This window comes from Homarus americanus, unplaced genomic scaffold, assembly GCF_018991925.1.
Source record: "Homarus americanus isolate GMGI-L3 unplaced genomic scaffold, GMGI_Hamer_2.0 scaffold49310, whole genome shotgun sequence".
In the NCBI taxonomy this organism is placed as follows: domain Eukaryota; kingdom Metazoa; phylum Arthropoda; class Malacostraca; order Decapoda; family Nephropidae; genus Homarus; species Homarus americanus.
Window position 1 is genome coordinate 1,674,671 of NW_024735038.1, and position 21,862 is coordinate 1,696,532.

Consider the following 21,862-nt stretch of genomic DNA (forward strand, 5'->3'; position numbering starts at 1 on the left):
TTATTATCCATACATGTTTATTATTCTTGTGGTGTTTACTTAATTATAATGCATACCTTCTTCACCTACTTTATTATTTAATCTTCCTCTTCCATCTCCTTATTTATTAAACCTCCTCTTCCATCTCCTTATTTATTAAACCCCCTCTTCCATCTCCTCTATTATTAAACCCCTCTTCCATCTCCTCTATTATTAAACCCCTCTTCCATCTCCTTATTTATTAAACCCCCTCTTCCATCTCCTCTATTATTAAACCCCCTCTTCCATCTCGTTATTTATTAAACCTCCTCTTTCATCTCCTTATTTATTAAACCCCCCTCTTCCATCTCCTCTATTATTAAACCCCCTCTTCCATCTCCTTATTTATTAAACCTCCTCTTTCATCTCCTTCATTATAATTTACCTGTTTTCCCTCTCGCGTTACAGACCTGTTGATCGAGGTGCTGGGGGTACTGACCAGCTATTCCATCACCGTCAAGGAGCTCAAATCTCTCTTCGGCTCCATGAAGGCTGACAGGGGACGATGGGTGAGTTCTAGCCAGTCATGTTGTTGTTATACTTTTTCATATCCTGGAAGTCCTGTGGGAATTTTATGAATCCTGTGTGAGTTATGTGAATCCTATATGAGTTTTGCGTATCTTAGTTGAGGTGTGTGAGTTTTATGAATCCTGCTGTAGACCATTGAATCCTATACGGTTCAATTCTGCTGAAGTCCTGAACATCTCCTACGTGTTATCCTGTTTTAGTATGAATCCTGAGGTATACCTGCTGTTGGGCTTTCGAATCCTACGACTCATCAAGCTGTAGTCCTATAAATCCTCTTTGTTATCGTACTGGGAGTCCTTGTGAAGTGTATGAGTGTTATGTTATTCTGGTGACTTGTAATTGACCTTTTCGAGTTACGTTACCGAGTTCACTGTCATCTCATCTTGGTGCTCCGACTTGTCATCACAGCCTTCATGCTTGTGTCCTTCCTCCTCCTTCATTCTTCTTCTTCCTTAGTCCTCCTCCTCCCCGTCCCTCTTCTTCATCTTCATCATCCTTCTTCATCTTCCTCTTCCGTCTTCATCATCCTCCTCCTCCATCATCATCATCATCATCATCATCATCATCATCATCATCATCATCATCATCTTCTTCTGCGGTGGTCTTGGCACGCCTACAGATGTTGTGTGAATTAGGAAGGTGTTGGGGGGGAGGAGATTAAGTCTAAATTTGCATAAACCACTGGACACGACTACAACACTTGCCACACCTGCTGTTTCACGCTGATTACCTTCCTTAAACTCACCTGTTCTCTCACTTCAGGTCAGTGTTGGGAACTTGGGAATAACCACACACCTGTTCTCTGTGTCTGAGATTACACCACACCACACCACACCACACCAGTTGGAAGACTTGGGTGTTGTACTGGCCGTAAGAGCACCATAACCTATAGTATACTGTCCCTGGAACACCATAACCGTTTCTGAGCACCATAACCGTCTCTGGGGCACCATAACTATAGTGTACTGTTCTTGGGAGCACATTGGGAATGAGACGCGTGTATGGTTGCACAGTCACGAAAATATGGCCACCAGGAAGCGAAGTTGCATCAATTGAATAGCAATTAGTTAGATCCGACGTGATCCTGGCTAGTCCGGGTAGCGATCCCTTCCGGAGCCTGCTGGAGGAGCATTTGATCCATGGATCATACACTACAGTACTGGCTTATTCCTCCACGTAGCTTTGTTCATTCACTGTAGTACCTGGGTGGAAAGTGGGGTGGAGGGTAGGGTAGAGTGGAGGATGGGGTGGAGTGGAAAGGATGATAGGGTGCAGTGGAAAGGATGGTGGGGTGGAGGGTAGGGTGGAGTGGAGGATGGGGTGCAGTGGAAAGGATGGTGGGATGGAGGGTAGGGTGGAGGTGGGAGCGACGTTTTAAGCTGTTCCGGACTCGGTACAATTTGGGGTTTCTATTGTACTGTACCGGGATTTTGTCTCTTGAGCTACCGGGATTTTTATGTACTGGGGGTTTTCTTTGTTACTGGGAATTTTATTGGTACTTTATCCATAAATGTAACCGCTTTAATTACTGGGAAATTCAATATCACCGGTATCAACATCACCAGTAACCACATCCTCACCAGAACCCAACAGATCACCAGTACCACACCAGTACATAACTATAACCTATATCCCCATGTCACTACCGGTACGTCCACAATTTAGCTAGACTCCGTTTACCGGTAGCTAGAGAAGGCTACCGGTAATCCTCGTGACAGGAACTTGGACTGCCTCCTAGTTTTATCCCGGTAGGTCAGTTACTTTGGGTCAGGAATTAACTGATCAAAGGCTTGAATATACGACTGACTGATACCTGATACTACACTCACTCAAAGGCTGAAGCTGAGTCTCTCTCTCTCTCTCTCTCTCTCTCTCTCTCTCTCTCTCTCTCTCTCTCTCTCTATCCTCTCTCTCTCTCTCTCTCTCTCTCTCTCTCTCTCTCTCTCTCTCTCTCTCTCTCTCTCTCTCTCTCTCCATTAACTGTGTGTTTATGTTCTATTTACTTACACTTTCAAGACTGCGAACAAACAATTGACCTCTGACCTTTAACCTCCCACGAGAGATTTGCGTATGATGTGAGATTAAGACCCCGATTGTGTGTGTTGGGTAAGGGGTTAAACAAAGAGGTGAAGGTCTTGAAGAGTCTTAGCTGAGTCAAGAGAAAGAAGTTTTAAGAGGAATAATAAAGAGGTTAGTTATGTTAAAGGTTAAGGAAATAGGTCTTTAGGGAGGTTAGGGACAGTGTGGGTGTAGGTTATTGAATACTAAGCCTTCGGTACACAAGGAGGCAGCATGAACCGGCACTGCACTCGATCACCTTTACTTCCCCAACTGTAAAATCGGTTATCTATTTACATCTGGGTGATTTGGCAGATATTAGATGCATATTATAGACTTTACAGGTCATGAGAAAGATTATAGATGCAGCTCATAGACTCTTCAGGTCATGAGAAAGATTATAGGTGTCTCTTATAGTCTTTTCTGATATTGAGAAAGATTATAGATGCAACTCATAGACTCTTCAGGTCATGAGAAAGATTATAGGTGTCTCTTATAGCCTCTTCTGATAATGAGAAAGATTATAGACACTGCTGATTATGATTGGTGATTAGACTCAGACTATAATGTCAAACTTGGTGTCGTCTGATTTTTTTTTATGTGAAATAAGACGAGCTACAGCTAACGAACCTGAGCAAGAGAGAGAGAGAGACAGAGAGAAAGAACAAGGGAGATGGTGCAGGGATGGTAAGCAAGACTCAGATCAGAGGGAAGGAAGGAAGACTCTCTCTCTCTCTCTCTCTCTCTCTCTCTCTCTCTCTCTCTCTCTCTCTCAGTTGTTTAATGAGAAAATACTTGAACTGTATTTATCTTCAAACCTCATTAACCCGCTGAGGGGGAGGAGGTCACACAAACCTTATTTTTCTTAAGGCGATAATTGGCTGGTTCATCCACCCTCCCCTCTTCCCTCACTTGTTCATTTTGGCGACCGAGTTGAGAAATGACACACACACACACACACACACACACACACACACACACACACACACACACACACAGAGAGAGGTATACGCTCGTTATCGCACGTACACATCCCAGCCACGCATACAAACGTACACACGGATAAACATTATTAATTAGGTTATCTATGTACTGTAATTATATTCCATTGTGGGTAGAATTCTCTCTCTCTCTCTCTCTCTCTCTTTCTCTTTACAGACAGACATTTAGATAGAAACGTAACTTGAACGCCACCAAACCTTGAACACTACATAAATTGAACGTCACTAACCATGAACGCCACTAAACTTGCTTTCCGGACACTACAAACACAAACATAACCGGATCACATCTTGCTGTACCGAGAACCGAACAAGCTTGATTACCTGCCTCCTGCACCAAACATCTTAGACCTGAACGATTATGTCCTGGAATACCTACTACACTCCAGGTCGTCCCCAGGTCCAATCCCCATGACCTGAAGCAGCCACCGACCCAGGTTTTCCCCAGGTCCTGACGCAATCCCCATGACCTGAAGCAGCCACCAACCTTAGGTCATTTCTAGGTCATTAAAGTCTCCCTAACCTGAAACACCCACCCTCTCAAGTCATTCCCAGGTCATGACACACCCCCATGACCTGGAATACCCACTAACCCAGGTCATCCCCTAGGTCAAGACACACACACACACCCATGACCTGGAACATCCACCAACTCAGGTCATCCACCAGGTCATAACACACCCCATGACCTGAACTAGTACTACCCACTAACCTTGGTCAATGTCGAACTTAAAATATAAAATAACGCCCTCTCTTGACCTGTTATAATAGCGAGTGAGGGAGGCACACAACCTAGTTATAGAGTATTATCGGGGAATCTCATTTAGCCAGGTCATTAGCGGCCCGATGGATCCGTCCACGCTCTAATTTGAAATATTTACGGCCACGCACCCCTGATACCACACCACCGCCACGACGTGATGCTCCTGCTGGTGTCGCTGCTGGTGGTGGTGGCGGCGGCTGGATAATGATGTTCAGGGTCACAGAGTCTTTACCTGGGTTTCTCTCTGTGTGTGATGTTGTTAACTTGTGTTTGTGTTAATAAAGAGGAGGAGAAGATGAAGTTGATATTGTAAGGTTAATGATGTTTAGTGTGGTGTTGTGAAGAGTTTATGTTGATGTTGTGAGTTAATAATGTTTAGTGTGGTGTTGAGAAGGGTTTAAGTTGATGTTGTGAGTTAATGATGTAAAGTGGTATGGTTAAAGTTAATTTTAGATTTGGTTAATGTTAATGTATTGTTAAGAAGGGTTTAGGTTGATATTGTCAGTTAATGATATTATACAGTAATTTGAAAGCGTTATTCATATCATACATTTTCAGCCAGGAAATCAAAGGGTTAAACATTGCCGCACCTGGAGGTCAAAGGTAAATTATTCAGGACCTTATTTCTGATTCTTGGCGTTGCTTGTCCGGGATCTCATTAAGTCTGCCCAGTCCTTGTCCATTCTCTCATCAAGTACCGACCCAATTCTCCAAAAGTGTAGAGCGAATTTCTTTCTTGTTAACTCTAGATTTTTTTAGTTAAAGGAAATTTTTCGAGATAATTTTTAAACTGCGCAAGAGACGAGAGTAATAGTTATTAATGTATGATTGTAATTCATTGTAATTTGCATATGACTTGACAGTAGTGATATGACTTGCATTCAAATTTAGTTCTGTCGTTCTGATATTTTTTTAAGTCATAATAAAGATGGTGGGAGTACATTTTGGTGTTTGATAATAATAATAATAATAATAATAATAATAATAATAATAATAATAATAATAATTATAATAAAATAGCAGTAAAGACAATAATAACAATGAATTAAGATGTATAAATACTGTAATTTTTATTGAAATAGAAAACGTAAAACTAAAAATATATAATAATTTAATCATAGCTGCATTAGTAGATAATGCTATAAAACATTTTGGTTATATTGGACTAATATAAGATAAAACAAAGAACTAAAATATATTGAAAACATTAATCTTGTCCTTGGAGTAGATGCAATCCCTACTCACGAACAGTTGTCATGACAGTGTAAATAGCAAACTAGTGATACGGTTACCTTAAATTAATGTAGTCATCATGTCGTGTTCCTTATCCTCTGAAAAACCTTATGAGTTATTAATGCACGAACAGTTACCATCATGGTAAAACTTGATCAATTTTGGCACGACTTGCACCAAACGTTTAGCATGTGGACCTTGTCATGTGTTCGTTAAACCTTCCAAGTTTGGTACAAATTTACCAGTCAGTTTTTTAGTAATTCTATGGAAACCTCAAACAGACAGAGACAGACAGACAGACGATCGAAATCAATACCCCTACCCCGCAGTTGTTGGCCGGGTAATAACATATATATATACGAATAAATAAGAATATATAAAATAGATCATTGGCAGTGGAATCTGAGCAGACCCGGTGTGTTGAGCCTTTGAATGTGAGGGAAATAAAAATCTTGGGACAGGAAAATGTGAATACAAATATTGGGGTGAGTGAGTGGGGGATGTTGGTGGGCGTCGAGGGTGAATGCAAAGAAGTTTTTATGGGGACGAGTGCCATGAGGAGGAGGAGAAGGTGGGAAGAGAGGGGGGTGCGTCTCTTCTTCTCCTGTTTAAATAGACTAATATGTGTGTGTGTGTGTGTGTGTGTGTGTGTGTGTGTGTGTGTGTGTGTGTGTGAAAGGGTTGTTTGACAGAGTTGATACAGTCACACTTGTGTTTTTATCGGGTGTCTGGATGTATGTGTTGGAGGTCTTGTACACGCCGTCCTCGTGTGTGTGTGTGTGTGTGTGTGTGTGTCAGTCAGTTTAGAGATGCTTGTTTTCTGGCACGCGTGAAACGATCCCTGCAAATTCGGTGCACTTACTGTATATGTTTTCTTGCGTGTTGAAGAAGTGATAAGAGGTTTTGGTGGGTCGTTTTTCCTCGTGTTTCTCAATCTATTGTTGTTTATTTTTGGGTTCTGTGAATGTGTTGCTATTTTAAGCGTTATTCATGCTCTTGTTTGTTTTTATTAGTGTTTTTTTCGCTTTATATTCTTGTATTTGTGTTTTTCTATAATACAATGTTTTCTTTAGTTTAAATACACTTTGTTCTTGCCTTCGTATTGTTGCCGTAATACACTGTTTTGTTGTGTTTATGAATGTTTAAAAGCTTTGGGCCACAGTTTTCTTGTACTCATGGTGTTAGTCTGGTCCAGCGTGTGAGTGTGTGCTTAAGGTGAGGTACATTGTTCTCTTGGGTTTCTAAAGGTGTAACAGGTAAAAAAAAAATAAAATAAAAAATAAAAAAATTCCTTTCGCTCTTGAATGTCCTCCAGGCTAAATATACCGTGTTCTTGGCCCCTTGCAAGTGCTTTGGGTTAATACAAATTTCCTGGAGTTCGTGAATGTGTCAGGGGTTTTGTGCAGGCTTTCTTGTATTCTTGAATCTGTGTCCTTGTGTGTGACCGTGTTTAAGGTGCAGTACTTGTGTTGCTTAAAAGTGTGTACCAGGTGCAGTTCTATACATTGTTTACTTACGGTCATGGCTGTGTTCCAAGGTAAATACACAGTGTCCCGGCGCTCCTCAATGGATTGCTTCCGATTCGAAACACTCACAGTATCCTTCTGTTCTTGGGTGAGTGAAATGCTGGGTACGTCGTTTTCTCGTATTGCAGAATGTGTTGCAGTGTGTTCTTATGTGAGTGAATGTATTTTAGGTTCAACACACCGATTCCTTACCTTACCTGGATGTGTTCCAGATTAAATACAGTTTGTTTTGGCTCACCTGAACGAGTTGTTGATTTGATTCATTTTTCTTGTATATCTTGGACAACTTCTCTCGTGTTGCAGAATGTTGCTTGTATGATTTATTTTGTTTCTCTTTGACGGCCAACTTCCATTTACAAATGAAATACCTTTAGGATCGACACATGATTTCCTTACACAGGTGAAGTGTGTTTCAGTTTAATTACCTTCCTCTCTGGTGCACAACACTCACTATTTTCTTGCGTTCTTGAACTTGTTAAAGGTCTGGTAAACGTTTCTTGTATCTTTGAGTGTGTGGAGTAAAGACATTGTATTGTAAAGTGTATTTCTACCATCATAATAGTATTTTGTGTTGCTTATATTGTTCAGGTCCTTTTGTGTGTTTGTTGTGTTTCAGGTTTTAATGGATTATGTGTTTGTCATCCAAAATCTGTTTCATTGGTGAGGATTTTGTGGATTTTATAATTTGTATTTGTTTGAACTGATTGTAAATTCCCTTGTTTTATTGACCTGATGAGTGTTGTATGTTTATATGATTCGAGTGTTGTTATATTACAGTCTTTGAGTTATAAGTAGATTTATGGTTGGGGGGGGGGAACTATCATTGGTTCTAGTTAGGATTTATTGGTCTGAGTATTAGTACAGGTTAGGTTAGGTTATTACAAGTTATATTAGTACTGGTTAGGCAAGGTTATTAAGTTAGGTTAGGGTAGATTAGGTTAGTATAGATTAGGTTAAGTTTGGTTAGAATAGACCCTCGACCCAGATCAAATTTCGGACCGTCGGCCAATTGGAATCTGAAGAAGTAATTATTTCAGGCTCGATATCCGTTTTCTTCCACGGATTTCATGACCTGATTATTTCTGTGTCTCTGAATATGATCTTTAGGACAATAAACTATATTATCCCGCTTGTCTATGTGTTGCAGGTTTCAGTATTGCAGGTAGGGACTAGTGTGTTAGTGTGTTGCGAATTTGAAATGGGGAAAATATTCGTTATTAAACCAGAAGAAGAAAGGAAGAGAAGGAAGAAGAAGAAGGAGGAGAAGGAAGGAGGAAGAAGAAGATTTTTTGTTGTTAAGTGGAGGGCAGAAGTTGTGTGTTAGTGTGTTGCAGTTTTTAAAAGGGACTTGCGGGTTTTAAATTGCACTCAGGACTTTTCGTTGATAAGTTTGTTACACGTCTCAAAGTGGGTAGGTAAGAAAGGGTGGGGGGAGGAAGGGGACGGGGGAGGAGGGAAGAGGGGCAGGAGAATAGAAGGGGGAGTCAGGGGGCGGGAGGAGAGAGAGGGAAGGGGAAGGTGGTGGATGAGGGGTAAGGGAGGGAGGGAGGGGAAGGGAGAATGAGAGATGGGAAGAAGGGGGAATGATAGCGGGAAGAGAGAGAGAGAGGGGGGGGGGAATTAGGGACGGGAGGAAGGGAGGGGGAATCGGAGGAGGGAGAGGGGGAATGAGGGGGGCGAGAGGAGGGGAGGGGGAGTTAGGGGCAGGAGGAGATGATGGGAGCGGAGGACTTACCCTAAAATCCTAAAGTTAAACCTAAACAGTATTGTGTCTTTGAAGTTACAGATGAAACTACGTACTTGCTTATTTTCCTGCCTCAGTTGGTTATCTTCACGTCTCAGTTGGTTATCTTCACGTCTCAGTTGGTTATCTTCACGTCTCAGTTGGTTATCTTCACGTCTCGTTTGGTTATTTTCCTGCCTCAGTTGGTTATCTTCACGTCTCAGTTGGTTATTTTCCTGTCTCAGTTGGTTATTTTCCTGTCTCAGTTGGTTATCTTCACGTCTCAGTTGGTTATTTTCCTGTCTCAGTAGGTCATTTTACCTCACATAAGATAAATTGGGCTTTGGGTTCAGAGGGTGGTGGAATCCCCTTCCCTCCTCCACACCCTGCCTTCACCCCCTGCCTCCACCCCCTTTCCCTCCTTAATCCACACCCACCCTTCCTCCATCCCTCCTCTCAACAATCCCACCCCACGAAGATGAGGTCACGAACCGAGGTAAATATTGCCACCACCAGCCAGCCAATCACTGTCTGGCTTACTATATGTCGTTACCAGACCAGCCAATCACTGCCTGACTTACTCTACCTCGCCACCCCCACCAGCCAATCACTGCTTGGCTACATCTTTTCTTGTGTTTGTGCCACCCTGGTCGTTCTTCTTGGTGAATTTTCCTCTTTTATTCCTTCCTTCCTTCCTTCCTTCCTTCCTTTCTTCCTCTCATCCTTCCTCCTCTTTATTCTTGTTTACAGCGTTGTCTTTCACTTTTATGTCTCTCTCTCTTTTATTACTATTGCACTTTTTGCGACCTTTGTGACTTATATTCTACGATTTTTTTTGCCTTCCTTCTCCTCATTTCCCTTTGTTCTTTCTTCACTTTCATTTTATTTACATCTTTCACCTCACCCTAAAACTCCTCTTCCTTCTCCACTCATCAAATATTCTCTAACCTCTCCTCCTACCATGAAACATCTCTCACTTCTCCTCCATCTCCCAGCAGACATCTCTCACTTCTCCTCCTCCTCCACCTCCCAGCAGACATCTCTCACTTCTCCTCCTCCTCCACCCATGAAACATCTCTCACTTCTCCTCCTCCACCTCTCAGCAGACATCTCTCACTTCTTCTTCTCCACCACCCAGCAGACATCTCTCACTTCTTCTCCTCCTCCACTCAGCAGACATCTCTCACTTCTTCTTCTCCACCACCCAGCAGACATCTCACTTCTCTCTTCTCTCAGCAGACATCTCTCACTTTTTCTCCACCCAGCAGACATCTCTCACTTCTTCTCTTCCTCCACCTCCCAGCAGACATCTCTCACTTCTTCTCTTCCTCCACCTCCCAGCAGACATCTCTCACCACTTCTCTACCTCCTACCACCACGCGTCTCTCACCTCCCCACCGCTTTCTTTTCATTAACTCCCAGAAAGATACTCTCCTCTGCCACCAAAGTCTCCCAGAGCGTCAAGGTGCAATTTTATCTCGAGTTCCAATATAAGGTGTATTTTTTTTCTTTCGGTTTGTGGAAAAGAAAGAAATTGCTTTTTTTTCATACTTTTTTCCCGTAACTTTTTATTTTTTGTTTTTATTTTTTGTCCAAACAGTTTCAGTTTCGATGGGAATACAGTCGAGTGTGTGTGTGTGTGTGTGTGTGTGTGTGTGTGTGTGTGCAGGGATTATATCGGATTAGAATTTCGGTTCAGCGAAAATTGACCTAAGGATTCACGGGTTTTGCCTCTGTGTTGGCGGGCGGCCTGTTGGAGTCCACCCTTCTCTGCACACTCACGCCTGTATACTGCAATATATGTTTTATTTGACCTATTATATGTTTATGAAAATTGTGTGTGTGTGTGTGTGTTAATATTGGTGTGTGGGGGGATGCATTTGTGTGTCGCCATTGTGTTAATTGCACGGCAACCTGTGGTGTACTCGTCTCACAAGTGAGCGGACCCGCGTTCGATCCCCTGGCAGGGTGAAACTATAGGTAAGTTTATTTTTTGCCATTTGCCTCTGTCTACCGAGCAGTAATTGGGGACATGGATTTTAATCGATTTTCATATCGTATTCCTGGGTAATGGTTAGCCAGTGCAGTTGGCGAGTTGTCCGGTCTTCTCTTACATGACACTGGGTCGGGCAACTCGTTAACTGAGGTTGTGGTTGTTGTGTTGGCGACAGCTTCTACACCTTAAACAAATTCACGCCTAGGTGGCCCTTGGGCCGGCCATCCTCGTTACACGAAGGGCAACCATTAATATTAACCATAATGTATGATCGTATGTTCACATGTGGTTCTCAACAGTATTACTTCAAGAGGTTTTAAGGTGGTGTCCTACGTTGATCCAAGTTGTGTCAGAAGTCTCCCGCCAGGTGACACTACCAGTATTATTATCTTGATGATGGGGGATTTTTTTTTTCATATTGTAATGTTTTTGTGGAAGACGTCGCAGGTAAATAAGTTGAATTTGTCATTTGTGTTCCTTCCTACTTTCCTTCCTTCCTTCTTTCCTTCCTTCCTTCTTTCCTTCCTTCGAACCTGTTAAATGTTTTTTTTTTAATTTAAAAATTCTCCAGTCATGACGAGGGAATGTGACACAACTTCCTGCAATAAAACGAGGCTCAAATATGTTATTATTTTTCTGAGGTCAAAGGTCAAGAGGTCACTCCGTTAATGTTTCCTTATTCACCCTGGCGGGGGGGAGGGGCGTGAAGGGGTGGCTGAGGTTCCAATCATTCTCATATTTACGTTATGAGAAATAGAGTTGGTCAATAAGGTTTTTGTTATGTGGGTTCAGTTTCTTTATCAACAAATATTAAAAGCAAAGTACTGTGAATATGACATGGTATATATATTAGCGTGTGTTCAGCAGATAGAGTGACCACGGTACACTGTATACATTGGTCTCACAAAAGAAAGTTTCTCATAATTTTTAAATGACCTGAGAATAGTGTAATGATTAACCTTGTTACGCTCTTAAAGGCTTTCGTTGTTGAAGCTTCGGTAATAACATTATAACAACAACATTGTTCTCTGTATGGAAATATTGTTGTATTATCTTTCCAAACAAGTCTCGGGACCTCCCAACCCAAGATAGAGATGATTTATTGCCGTATTTTGGGTTCTGTCTACCGTCGCCTGTGTCTCAAACTCACCTGCGTAACGGCACCATCTAGGGTGTTTTCTGAAGTTCCCTCGGCCAAGAACACTAATGGATTCTTTGAGTTTACCCTCTAGAGCGTATGGATACTCGTTTTCTGTGGTTTAATTTCCTGGTAATTCCCGGTTCATCATTCCTATGTAACTCCTATTGATTGGATATTGGTGTAATTTGTGCATTTATCATCCTCTGTAACTCCTGGTGTGGCGTTTTTATTAACTCCTTTATCATTATTTGTCTTCTGCAAATCTTTTCATTATACCCCATATACTGTACCTCCTGATTTATCGTTTTATTTGTAACTTAGTTTATCATTATTCATGTACCTGTACTTCATGGCTTATCAATTTTCTTAGTGTGTCTTAGTTTTGGTTTTCTTGTTAACTTTAGGATAATAATTAACCCTGTATACCTGGATCATAATGTCTTTAAAACTCTCTGTTTATTAGACTCTCTGCATCAACTCCGGGTTTAATCTTGAGTCCGCCCTGTTTTTATCTACTGCTTAACGTTTTCTGTGATGGTTCCTGCAAGTTTCTGGGCCTCAGCTGGGGAAATCTAGTTATTGTGGAAGGTAATTGTTTGCACTGCTTTACTACCCACTACAGGTGTAATGGTGGGTGTTGTGTAGCCCGGGGTGTATCCTGGCCAACCTTACACCCCCACACACTCTCCTTACTCCTTCCCTAGTATTTTCTTTTTTTTTTTTGCAAGGAGGAAAATTGTACGACGTTGTTGAGTATCTTTCCGCTTTTTATTTTACCTTGGAGGAGTTTAGTGTTATGTGTGTTGTTGTTATTGTTGTTATTATCAGTGCTGTTGTTGTTGTTCAGGGTATTGCTAGTTTTGTTGTTCATGGTATTGTTAGTTTTGTTGTTCATGGTATTGTTAGTGTTGTTGTTCATGGTATTGTTAGTGTTGTTGTTCATGGTATTGTTAGTGTTGTTGTTCATGGTATTGTTAGTGTTGTTGTTGATGTTCTTGGTATTGTTAGTGTTGTTGCTATTGATTATATTACTGTACTATTATTTTATTGTTGTTAATATTATCAAAGAAAGTGATGGTATGAGTGACTATTGTTAGTACTATTATAGATAATGATGGTATTCCTACTAATAATAGTAACAATAATTGCTATGATAATAAAAATCGTTTACCAATAATAATAGTGGTGATATTTAAATGATACTTTTAATAATATTCAAATTGTTTTTGTTTGTTTTTTCATTGTTCTCATTCTTCTTTATAATTGTTTTACTTCCTGTTTTTCCAACCTGTCTAATTCACTCACATATTTGCTTGGCCACCCAACATCTTTTATTCTACCAGAGCCTTCCTTCTCAGAATTCATCACCCGTAATGAAAATCTTCACTTCTCTTTCACGACTCATGATAACTTATTTGCATATCATGTATTGCATATTCCAGATTTGCATATTAAGAGTTTTCCAGGGAAATAACATGGTGCGGTTGCTGAGTGGTTATCGTAGTAGCATGGTAATATATAGGTCCTCGGTTGGAATCTCTTGTTGTGTAGGGCGATGGTTGGTGCGGTCGAGTGCTTTATTCACATCAACTTGTAACATCTAGTATCAACTAACTATGGGTACACATTATGACGGTATAATCTCAATGCCGTTTCGATGCCATTTTCGTAGAGAGTCTGGTGTCGTAGTTAAAGTATTAAAATTTGATGCATTTACTTCTCTCTCTTACTTCTCTCAACTCCTCCTTTCTTCCCCTTTGTTATCTTCCGTTTCTCTCCTTCTATACACTCGAGTTACCTCCTTTATTTTCCCATCCATATTCACCCCTCCATCTCCCCCCCTTTCCCTCTCCTGGTAGACCGTAAACATTCCATACCTACCAATCCATTTTCTCGCCTACCTATTCCAGCAACCTTCTCAGCACTTTATTCCTTTTCCATTCATGTCCTTTTCCAATCATTCCTCTCATTACTACCTTATTTTATCTCTCTCTCTCTCTCTCTCTCTCTCTCTCTCTCTCTCTCTCTCTCTCTCTCTCTCTCTCTCTCCTCCACCTTCCATGTCCTTTTCTTCATCCAGTCCTCCACCTCCCTTTACCCTTCCAGTATCCTCCATCCCTTTCATTATTTCCTCTCTCCACTTACCTCAATCCCTCTCCTCCACCTCTCGCCCATTCCTCCAACCCTCCCACCTTCCTCCATTCCCATCACTTCCGTCAAATACCTCCATCCCTTCAACCTCTTTCCCTCCACCGCCACCACTTCCCTCAACCCCCTTTCCTCCACCATCTTTATTTCCTTCAGCCTCTCTCCACCTCTCATTCACTCCCTCCACCACACCCTCCACCACTCCCTCCACGCCACCTGTACCTGGCAGGTCCCAGCTGTTGAATGATTTATCAAGTTTTAGCGAAGGGTCGATTCAGATTTTGTTGATATTGGGGCAGTGTCCCGCCCGAGCCTTGGTGGTCTTACCCTAGTTGATAATATTACACTGAAAAATGATAATGATAATATTAATAATAATCATCATCAGAAGAACGTTGATGGTAACTGATATTATTAGGATGGCTGGTGTTAATGTTTAATATTACTAGATAATTTCCATTGTGCTTATATATTTGTTTATAGTTTATATTGATAATTTCATCATCAGTGTTGGATGTGGGGGAGCAGGAGGCTGTAGGGTTACGTCTAGTGAGTTAATGCTGGTAACACAAATAGGATCCACTGAAGAATCTCCCCCAAATATTGTAAAGGTGGTTAATCTTAATACAGTATATCAAATGGGTCCCAGTGCAAAAAAAAAAGTTAATAGGCATGAAGTCTGTTAGCATTAGGGGCCCATTAGGACTGGGTTTCAATCGTAATAAATAAGTTGAACCTCGTCATATTGTGTTGGAGTCTTATATGGACAGGACCATTTAAATCATCTGGCAGTGCGCAACTGAAATCGAATTTAGGGTAGTTTACCATCTCTTGATCGCCGTTTTCTATTATTACCAGTACGTCAAAGTTGTGTTGGTATAAGTGTCAGCAGCGCGTCTTCCAAGCTCTTTACGTCTTTTCGGTAAGTTTTCCGTTAGTTTGTCTTTCTTTATTATCAGGAAAGGACGGTGAAGTAGTGAGGTATTCGTAGATAACGTTGATAAGTTCATGTTATATAATTTGAGAGTTTTAGGAGGTGACATTTGTGAGTGGGTAGCCAGGGAGTGTGGTGTGTGGGTAGCCATGTTGAAACTTGACGTTTCCAGTTCTTTTGATCTTTTGATGTTTTTTCTCCATAACGTGTTTATTTATAGCCATTATGACCTGTGTGGGATTCTTTGCCTTCGAGAGCGTAATTAGGCCACGTAATCCCTGATCACCGGTTTATATCTGGGTTTATATTGACGAGAAAAACAAACATTATTGCCAATCACTGAAAACGTATTTGTGTGGGTTCATGAGCTGGATTATCATGACAGGTATTGGAATTATGTATTTTTTCATGAATACTAATTATTGCTGTTGTTTAGTGTAGAAACTGACCTGATGTGTGCTTCAATACCTTGGCGTTGGATGAATGATTATAATTTATAATACTTCATAATAGCAACTGGCTGGCAGTGGTCAGGCCCGTATCTGGCTCTCATAATACCATAGGAAATTACCATACTAGTCATAAAAAAATCAGGTCTCGGTGAGGGACTCGTGAAATATATAGAGAGCAGAGGAGTTTATGCACTATGGGGATATTAAATACCCCCAGAGTTGCGGAGTTAGGATAAATACCCCCAGAGTTGCGGAGTTAGGATAAATACCCCCAGAGTTGCGCAGTTAGGATAAATACCCCCAGAGTTGCGCAGTTAGGACCATAGTCTACGCTACCTGCTGTTTTGTATCATAGAAAACGGACTCCTGCGCTTACTTACTTCTGAGGGAGGATGCTGGGAAAATGGCCCCCAAAATCCTGGGCTAAGTTAACGTGTTTGTTGTTGTACGTATTAGGGGTTCAAGTTGTAACCTTATGAGTGAGAGAGAAATTCATAATAATCTTCTCATTATAGACATTGTTTTTATTCTCCTCTCTTTCATCTGTTGTTGAAACTTGATAACCAAAGCACTGATGAGTATAGCTTCCTTCCTTCCTTATTGTTCTTCTCTTCCTTTCATCTTTCCTTCTTTTCATCCTTCCAAATTTTCATCCTTCCATCTTTCCTTCTTTTCATCCTTCATTTTCTTTCTTCCTTTCAAACTACCCACCCTTCCTTCCTCTGTTTTCTTCCTTTCCATTTTTTCTCTTCCATTCCCCCCAAGATTTCACTTTGATGCAGACGAGACCCCTTTAAGTTTGAAGCAGAAAAAACACACACAAAAAAACCAGAAGTTTAGGGGTCTGGGATGGTGGTTTATGGGTTGGGGAAGTGGTGGAAGGGGTTTAGTAATGTTTTAAGGGGTTTATTAAGGTGATTTATGGGGGGTAGTTTTAGGGGTGTGGTAGTGTTTTAAAGTGTGGTAAGGGGATGATTTAGGGGTATAATTTGATGTAAGGTGATTTAGGAGGTTGGGGCAGTGATGTTAGGGATAGTCATGATTCAGGGGGTGATAAGAGATGTTTTAGGGGTGAGAGAGAAAGTAATCTTATATTTACAGTAACATTACTAGTGCTTATAATAATTAATATTTTTTATGATTTATTTCAACTTCGTGGTTCATAATTGGACATAATTAATCACATGTTGAAAGTTTAGTGAAGGAAATATTATGAAAAGGTGGAGAATCATTACTAAATTAATATTGTATTTGAGATTGAATTATTGTATCCACTGGCAGGCCAACTAGACATTATTTTGTGGGTTGCTTACAGTTAATTTTTTTTTCAAGGTTGAGCTTGGTTTAATGTTAGGTAACAATTGTACATATTATAACAGCATGGAGGGTAGAGTAGGAGTGTCACCCATTACTTGTTTTGGTACTTTGTGGATCAATTATGTTCACATGAACACTTAACCTTGTCCTTTTCAACTCTCTGCAACCCCTTTGGTCCCTTGAAACCCCCTTTGGTCCATTGTCACCTTGAAACCCCCCTTAGGACCCATAGACTCTTATCCCTTTAGTCCTTTTGGTCCTTAGCCTGAAACCCCCTATGGCCTTACGACTTAATTATTTGAAAAACTCAGGTGAAGTTATGGCAGGTTGAACTATTAGGGGAGTTTGGGAGAGTCTCGCTTTAAACAGGAGGTACTGAGACTCATCCTGGGTACTCTGATGAGTTGGTTAAGTAAGGAGTTGGGAGAGAGAGAGAGAGAGAGATGGGCATTTGCTTAAACATTCAGGGCACCAAGTCCAAAAAGTAATCCCGACACTTGAGCTGCCTGGCTATACAGTTGGGAAATTGAAGGTGATCGAGTGCAGTGTCGGCCACATTGCCTTTTTGTCTGTATCTAAGGATAAGTATTCAAAGTACTTTAGTATGCTGTTTATAATCTCGTCTGGCCTTCAGCATCCATTCACAAGTAGGAGATTAAATAAGATAAGTGTAAGTACTATATGTAAGGTTAGACCAAGTATGTACTTATATTAGTTATTAAGTCGTTGACGAGTAAGTTAGATGTTATGTAAGTACGCGAGGTGAATCTGTTAAGTTTAGATAAGTTAGATGAGTAAGGATATGCCATGTTGTAGAGGGATAAGGATTGGGCTTTGTCAGTATGTTACTTAGGGTATGTATTTGGAGTTGGCTGTTTAGAGGGGGTGACGGACTTCATCAACTGACTTATTTAGGTTATGATTCAGGGGTAAGTTGGGATAGTGAGGGGTGGTTAGGGCTAAAGGAAACGGTTAGTTAGGTAAGGTTAAGGGTCAGATTAGGTCCCGTATCCTGGTCCATGTTTATGAGGTCTTAACCCAGATTTAATCCTTAATCAAGAGCTTTCTAACCATCAGTGTCTACAAATAACCTGAATGATAACAGTACAGGGATTAATACCGAGTTGCATGATCCATCTCCAAATTAATAACAGCTGACATATTAATTACTATCTGTTTTGCCTTATCATTATCCTCTGATGACAGTATACAATTTATGGCCTGTTTACATGATCATTATCCGGTTATGAAACTTAGAGGTATATTGAGTACTAATTTTTTTCTTAAGATTGACTGTTGAAAGCTGAGATAATATGTGAAGAGTCCGTAGGATTAATCTCCGCACGTTTTCTATGAGTGAGGTAGATGGGAGGGCGATAGGTTCACTGTTTATACGTCGACCAGTGTGGCGTTGATATGGTGGTTACGATATTGTGGTGTGGTTACGCGATGGTGACGTGTTGTGGTAGTGGTCTTGATGTGGTGGTAGTGTGTTGTGTTGACGTGGGGATAGTATTGATGTGTTGTTGATGTGTATTGATGTAGTGTTGACGTGGTATTTATCTGGTGGTGAGGTGGTAATGTAGTGATGCCAGTCTCATTATATTGATGAGGGTTAACGTGGAGTTATGGGGTTGGTTTGGCGGGGGCGAATTATTTTAATCCTGAAAAGCCATCGCTAAATAGTCCCTAACTAACTTTACGAACTTTATACTGTACTAATTTGGTTCCGTTAGATTAGAAAATGAAGTTATTGTTTACTTTGAGAGAATAAAGTGGACGTTTATTTTATTTACTACGAGATAATGAAGTTACTATCTATACTGTATATACTTGAAGAAAATAAAGTTAACATTTATTTACTTCAAGGTGATGATGTTAATTTACTACATCTCATACAAAACAGAAGCCGAGGAGGTGTTAAAGCATTTATCACACACACACACACACACACACACAAGGCACAGGTAGGCAGGCAGTAGAACCCAACATTCACGAATTGCTCTCACGTGTTAAGGAGAAACGTCTTGCCAGGCTTTTGTGTCTTACATGTCGTAGTGTAAGTTAGTCCATTCGTCTCACTCTGAAGAAGGTTTTGTGGGGCCTTGAGCTGTATGTATGTGTGCGCAGTGTTCAGACCGTGTGTGTATATGTGAGCCTCTTTCCTCGTGTGTGTGTGTGTGTGTGTGTGTGTGTGTGTGTGTGTGTGTGTGTGTGTGTGGTGAAAATTGCCTCACAAATCACTAAGAGACGGTCAGCTGCTGGGTGGCAGTCTTGTTTTGAGCCATAACTCACACAAACTTGAGTCGCCACCTGACCTACCACCAAATAATTCCCACGGGCGTAAATAATAACACTGTATAAATATGTTTGTGGCTGATTTTGAATATTTGGGAATAAGAACAACAACAAATCGTATTCATCTCGTTTTCTTTTACTCTATTAATGGGCTGACTTAGGTAGATTTGTCTTTCTTACACAAAAATTTAAAAACAGGTACATATAATTCCCCCCCCCCCCCTGTGGTCTTGATATGTGTTTTCAAGATACATAATAACGATCTTGTTTTATTTATGTAAGTTCAGTAGGTAAGTGTTTAAAATAATACTAGAAATGAATGATATTACTCAGTGCTTCATCCAATTTCCTCCACAATCTGTATATTTCTGTTCCCCCTTCATCCTGTGTTCCTTTATAGTCCTCGTGACAAATTGCGTCATCTCTTTCTTTCTCTCTCTCGTGTTAATCTTAGTGTTGCGTCTCTTGTAGTTTATTTATACCTGTCAATATAAATGTGTGTGTGTATTAATGAATTTTTGACTGTGTGATTGACTCTAGTATTTCTCATGTTAAAATGTGATTGTATGTGTCTTTGTGATCAGGCTTTTGCATTTGTGGATTTGTGCTTGTCTGTGTTTGTATTGTAGTGTTTGGATTTACGTGGTTTTTGGTGTGTGTGTGTGTGTGTGTGTGTGTGTGTGTGTGTGTGTGTGTGTGTGTGTGTGTGTGTGTGTGTGTGTGTGTGTGTGTGTGTGTGTGTGTGTGTGTGGATGGATGGATATATATGTTGCAGCTCCCTAGTTCAAACCCATAAATTTTTCTCTTGCTAATCCCTTGTGTAGGAAAAGGGACTCCACTGTACAGACTTGTGTGCACGTGAATGTATGCGTGTTAGTGCGTATGTATGCAAGCGCCCGCCCTTGTGTTTGTAGCCTATGTGCGCGTCTTCAGTGGATATTTCAGGTCCGTGGCGGATTGCTGTAGTCACCAAGTGTGTAAGTGTGTCAATGAATATTTATTTGTGTGTGTACGTCGGTGTACTGTATATCTAACTCTGTGTATGTGTGCATGTGTGTGTGCGTGTGTGTGCATACGTGTGTGTATGTGTGTGTGCATGCGTGTGTGTATGTGAGGAGGTGGCAAACGCACTGCTCGGCACCCGTAAAGTTTACTGTCGACGACGATATATATTGCTCCGGCTGTAAGAGGATTTCTCCCCCCCCCCTCCCCTCAAGGCTTAGGTCTGAACCCTGAGCTATATCACGGCAGGATCCTCTGTTTTCCTTTGTTCCCCCAGGCAGCTTAGGGCTCTGTTGCTTATCTGCTGGCTTACACACACACACACACACACACACACACACACACACACACACACACACACACACACACACATATGTATATGGTAAATGCACAATACACCCGTATATCAATTTACACCACATACACATAGTCCTATAAAATTAAATGTTATAAATATGCAGGACAGGTATTTATAACCCCTCTCCCCCCACACACATACACAATTAAGTTTCAGCTGTTTGACAGATTTTGGGGATCTGTGGTGTGTAGAGAGTTGGGTTGTTGTTGTTTGTGTGTCTCGTGTGTTTGTGTGTATGTGTTTGTATTCTTGTATGTCCGTATGTTCACTCCTTGCCTATTTTGTAAGTACACTGAAAGTCCTTTTCAAACGACCTCCTCCTATGTTAGTATGTTATATTATTTTCTACCGCTTATGTCTTTAGTATTCATCAACCTGTGGCTGGTGTACATACAGCACAGACACCCTGACAGAACCTTAACGTCTTGCTGAGGGAGTTTCCATTACCTCTTTCCTCACTCTGGTAAACTTCTCTGGAGTTGAAGATTACAGGAAAACCTGGCGTAAGATCAAGACTTTTCCCCGTAAGTGCTGGTCCCGGGTTCACACATTCTTCTCGTTGTTTTTACCGTAACTGAGACTCTTAAGAACATGGTCTGGCTATCTAACAACACAAATATGGCGTCGAACTTGCTCTTAGACTCTGCCTGTAATAATTGCGTTATTTCTTTCTGATTAATGGATTTTTCGTTGAGTTCTAGAAAGGCCACCGCCTAATTGGCCTGGTAAGAGGAATCTGTCACCACTCACTGTTATGGCCTGGATGTTACACCACTCACTAATTGGTCGTACAAGAGATGCCAGTCACCGCAAAGTTGATTTTAAGACGCACACTAATTGATCATACAAGTGCAGCCAATTAGCTTAGAGTTGGTATATAAGACGCGCACTGATTGGTCATACAAGATCGACCAATCACCGCAAAGTAGTTTTTAAGATGTTCGCTAATTGGCCATACAAAAGCAGTCAATCATATAGAGTATGAATAAGAGACACGTTGATTGGTCATACAAGTTCAGCCAATCAAGTCAGCCTATGTATGAGACGGACGCCAATGGATCATACAAGAACAGCCAATCACCTCAGAGACTGTGTATGAGGCACATGTTAATTGGTTATACAAGAGCAGCCAATCAAAACCTCCTGTCGCTCCCGGGATGATGTTTTATCGACACCATCTAGGAGTGATTCCGTGAACTGACTTCCGTGTAGGTGTTGAGTGTGAGGAAGTAGGTCACGTCAGTCCTCCTTGCCAAGTGATGTATGTACAGTATATTCTCGCTAATCCAGTTTTCTCTCTTTTCTCTAATATTCAACGAGAGTAATGTACTGCTCACCCTCCCCTCCCCACTCCCCAATCCCCTCC

At 41.1% G+C, this 21,862-nt stretch overlaps 1 protein-coding gene across 1 annotated transcript in view; it reads left to right on the forward strand.

The window, feature by feature from the left end:
• The window catches only part of LOC121870775, a 202,030-nt gene that overhangs the window by 159,415 nt on the left and 20,753 nt on the right, over nt 1-21,862 (forward strand). Inside the window, exon 4 of the mRNA XM_042372731.1 lies at nt 427-527. Coding sequence (XP_042228665.1) covers nt 427-527 — 101 coding nt within the window. The remainder of the gene's footprint in view (nt 1-426; nt 528-21,862) is intronic.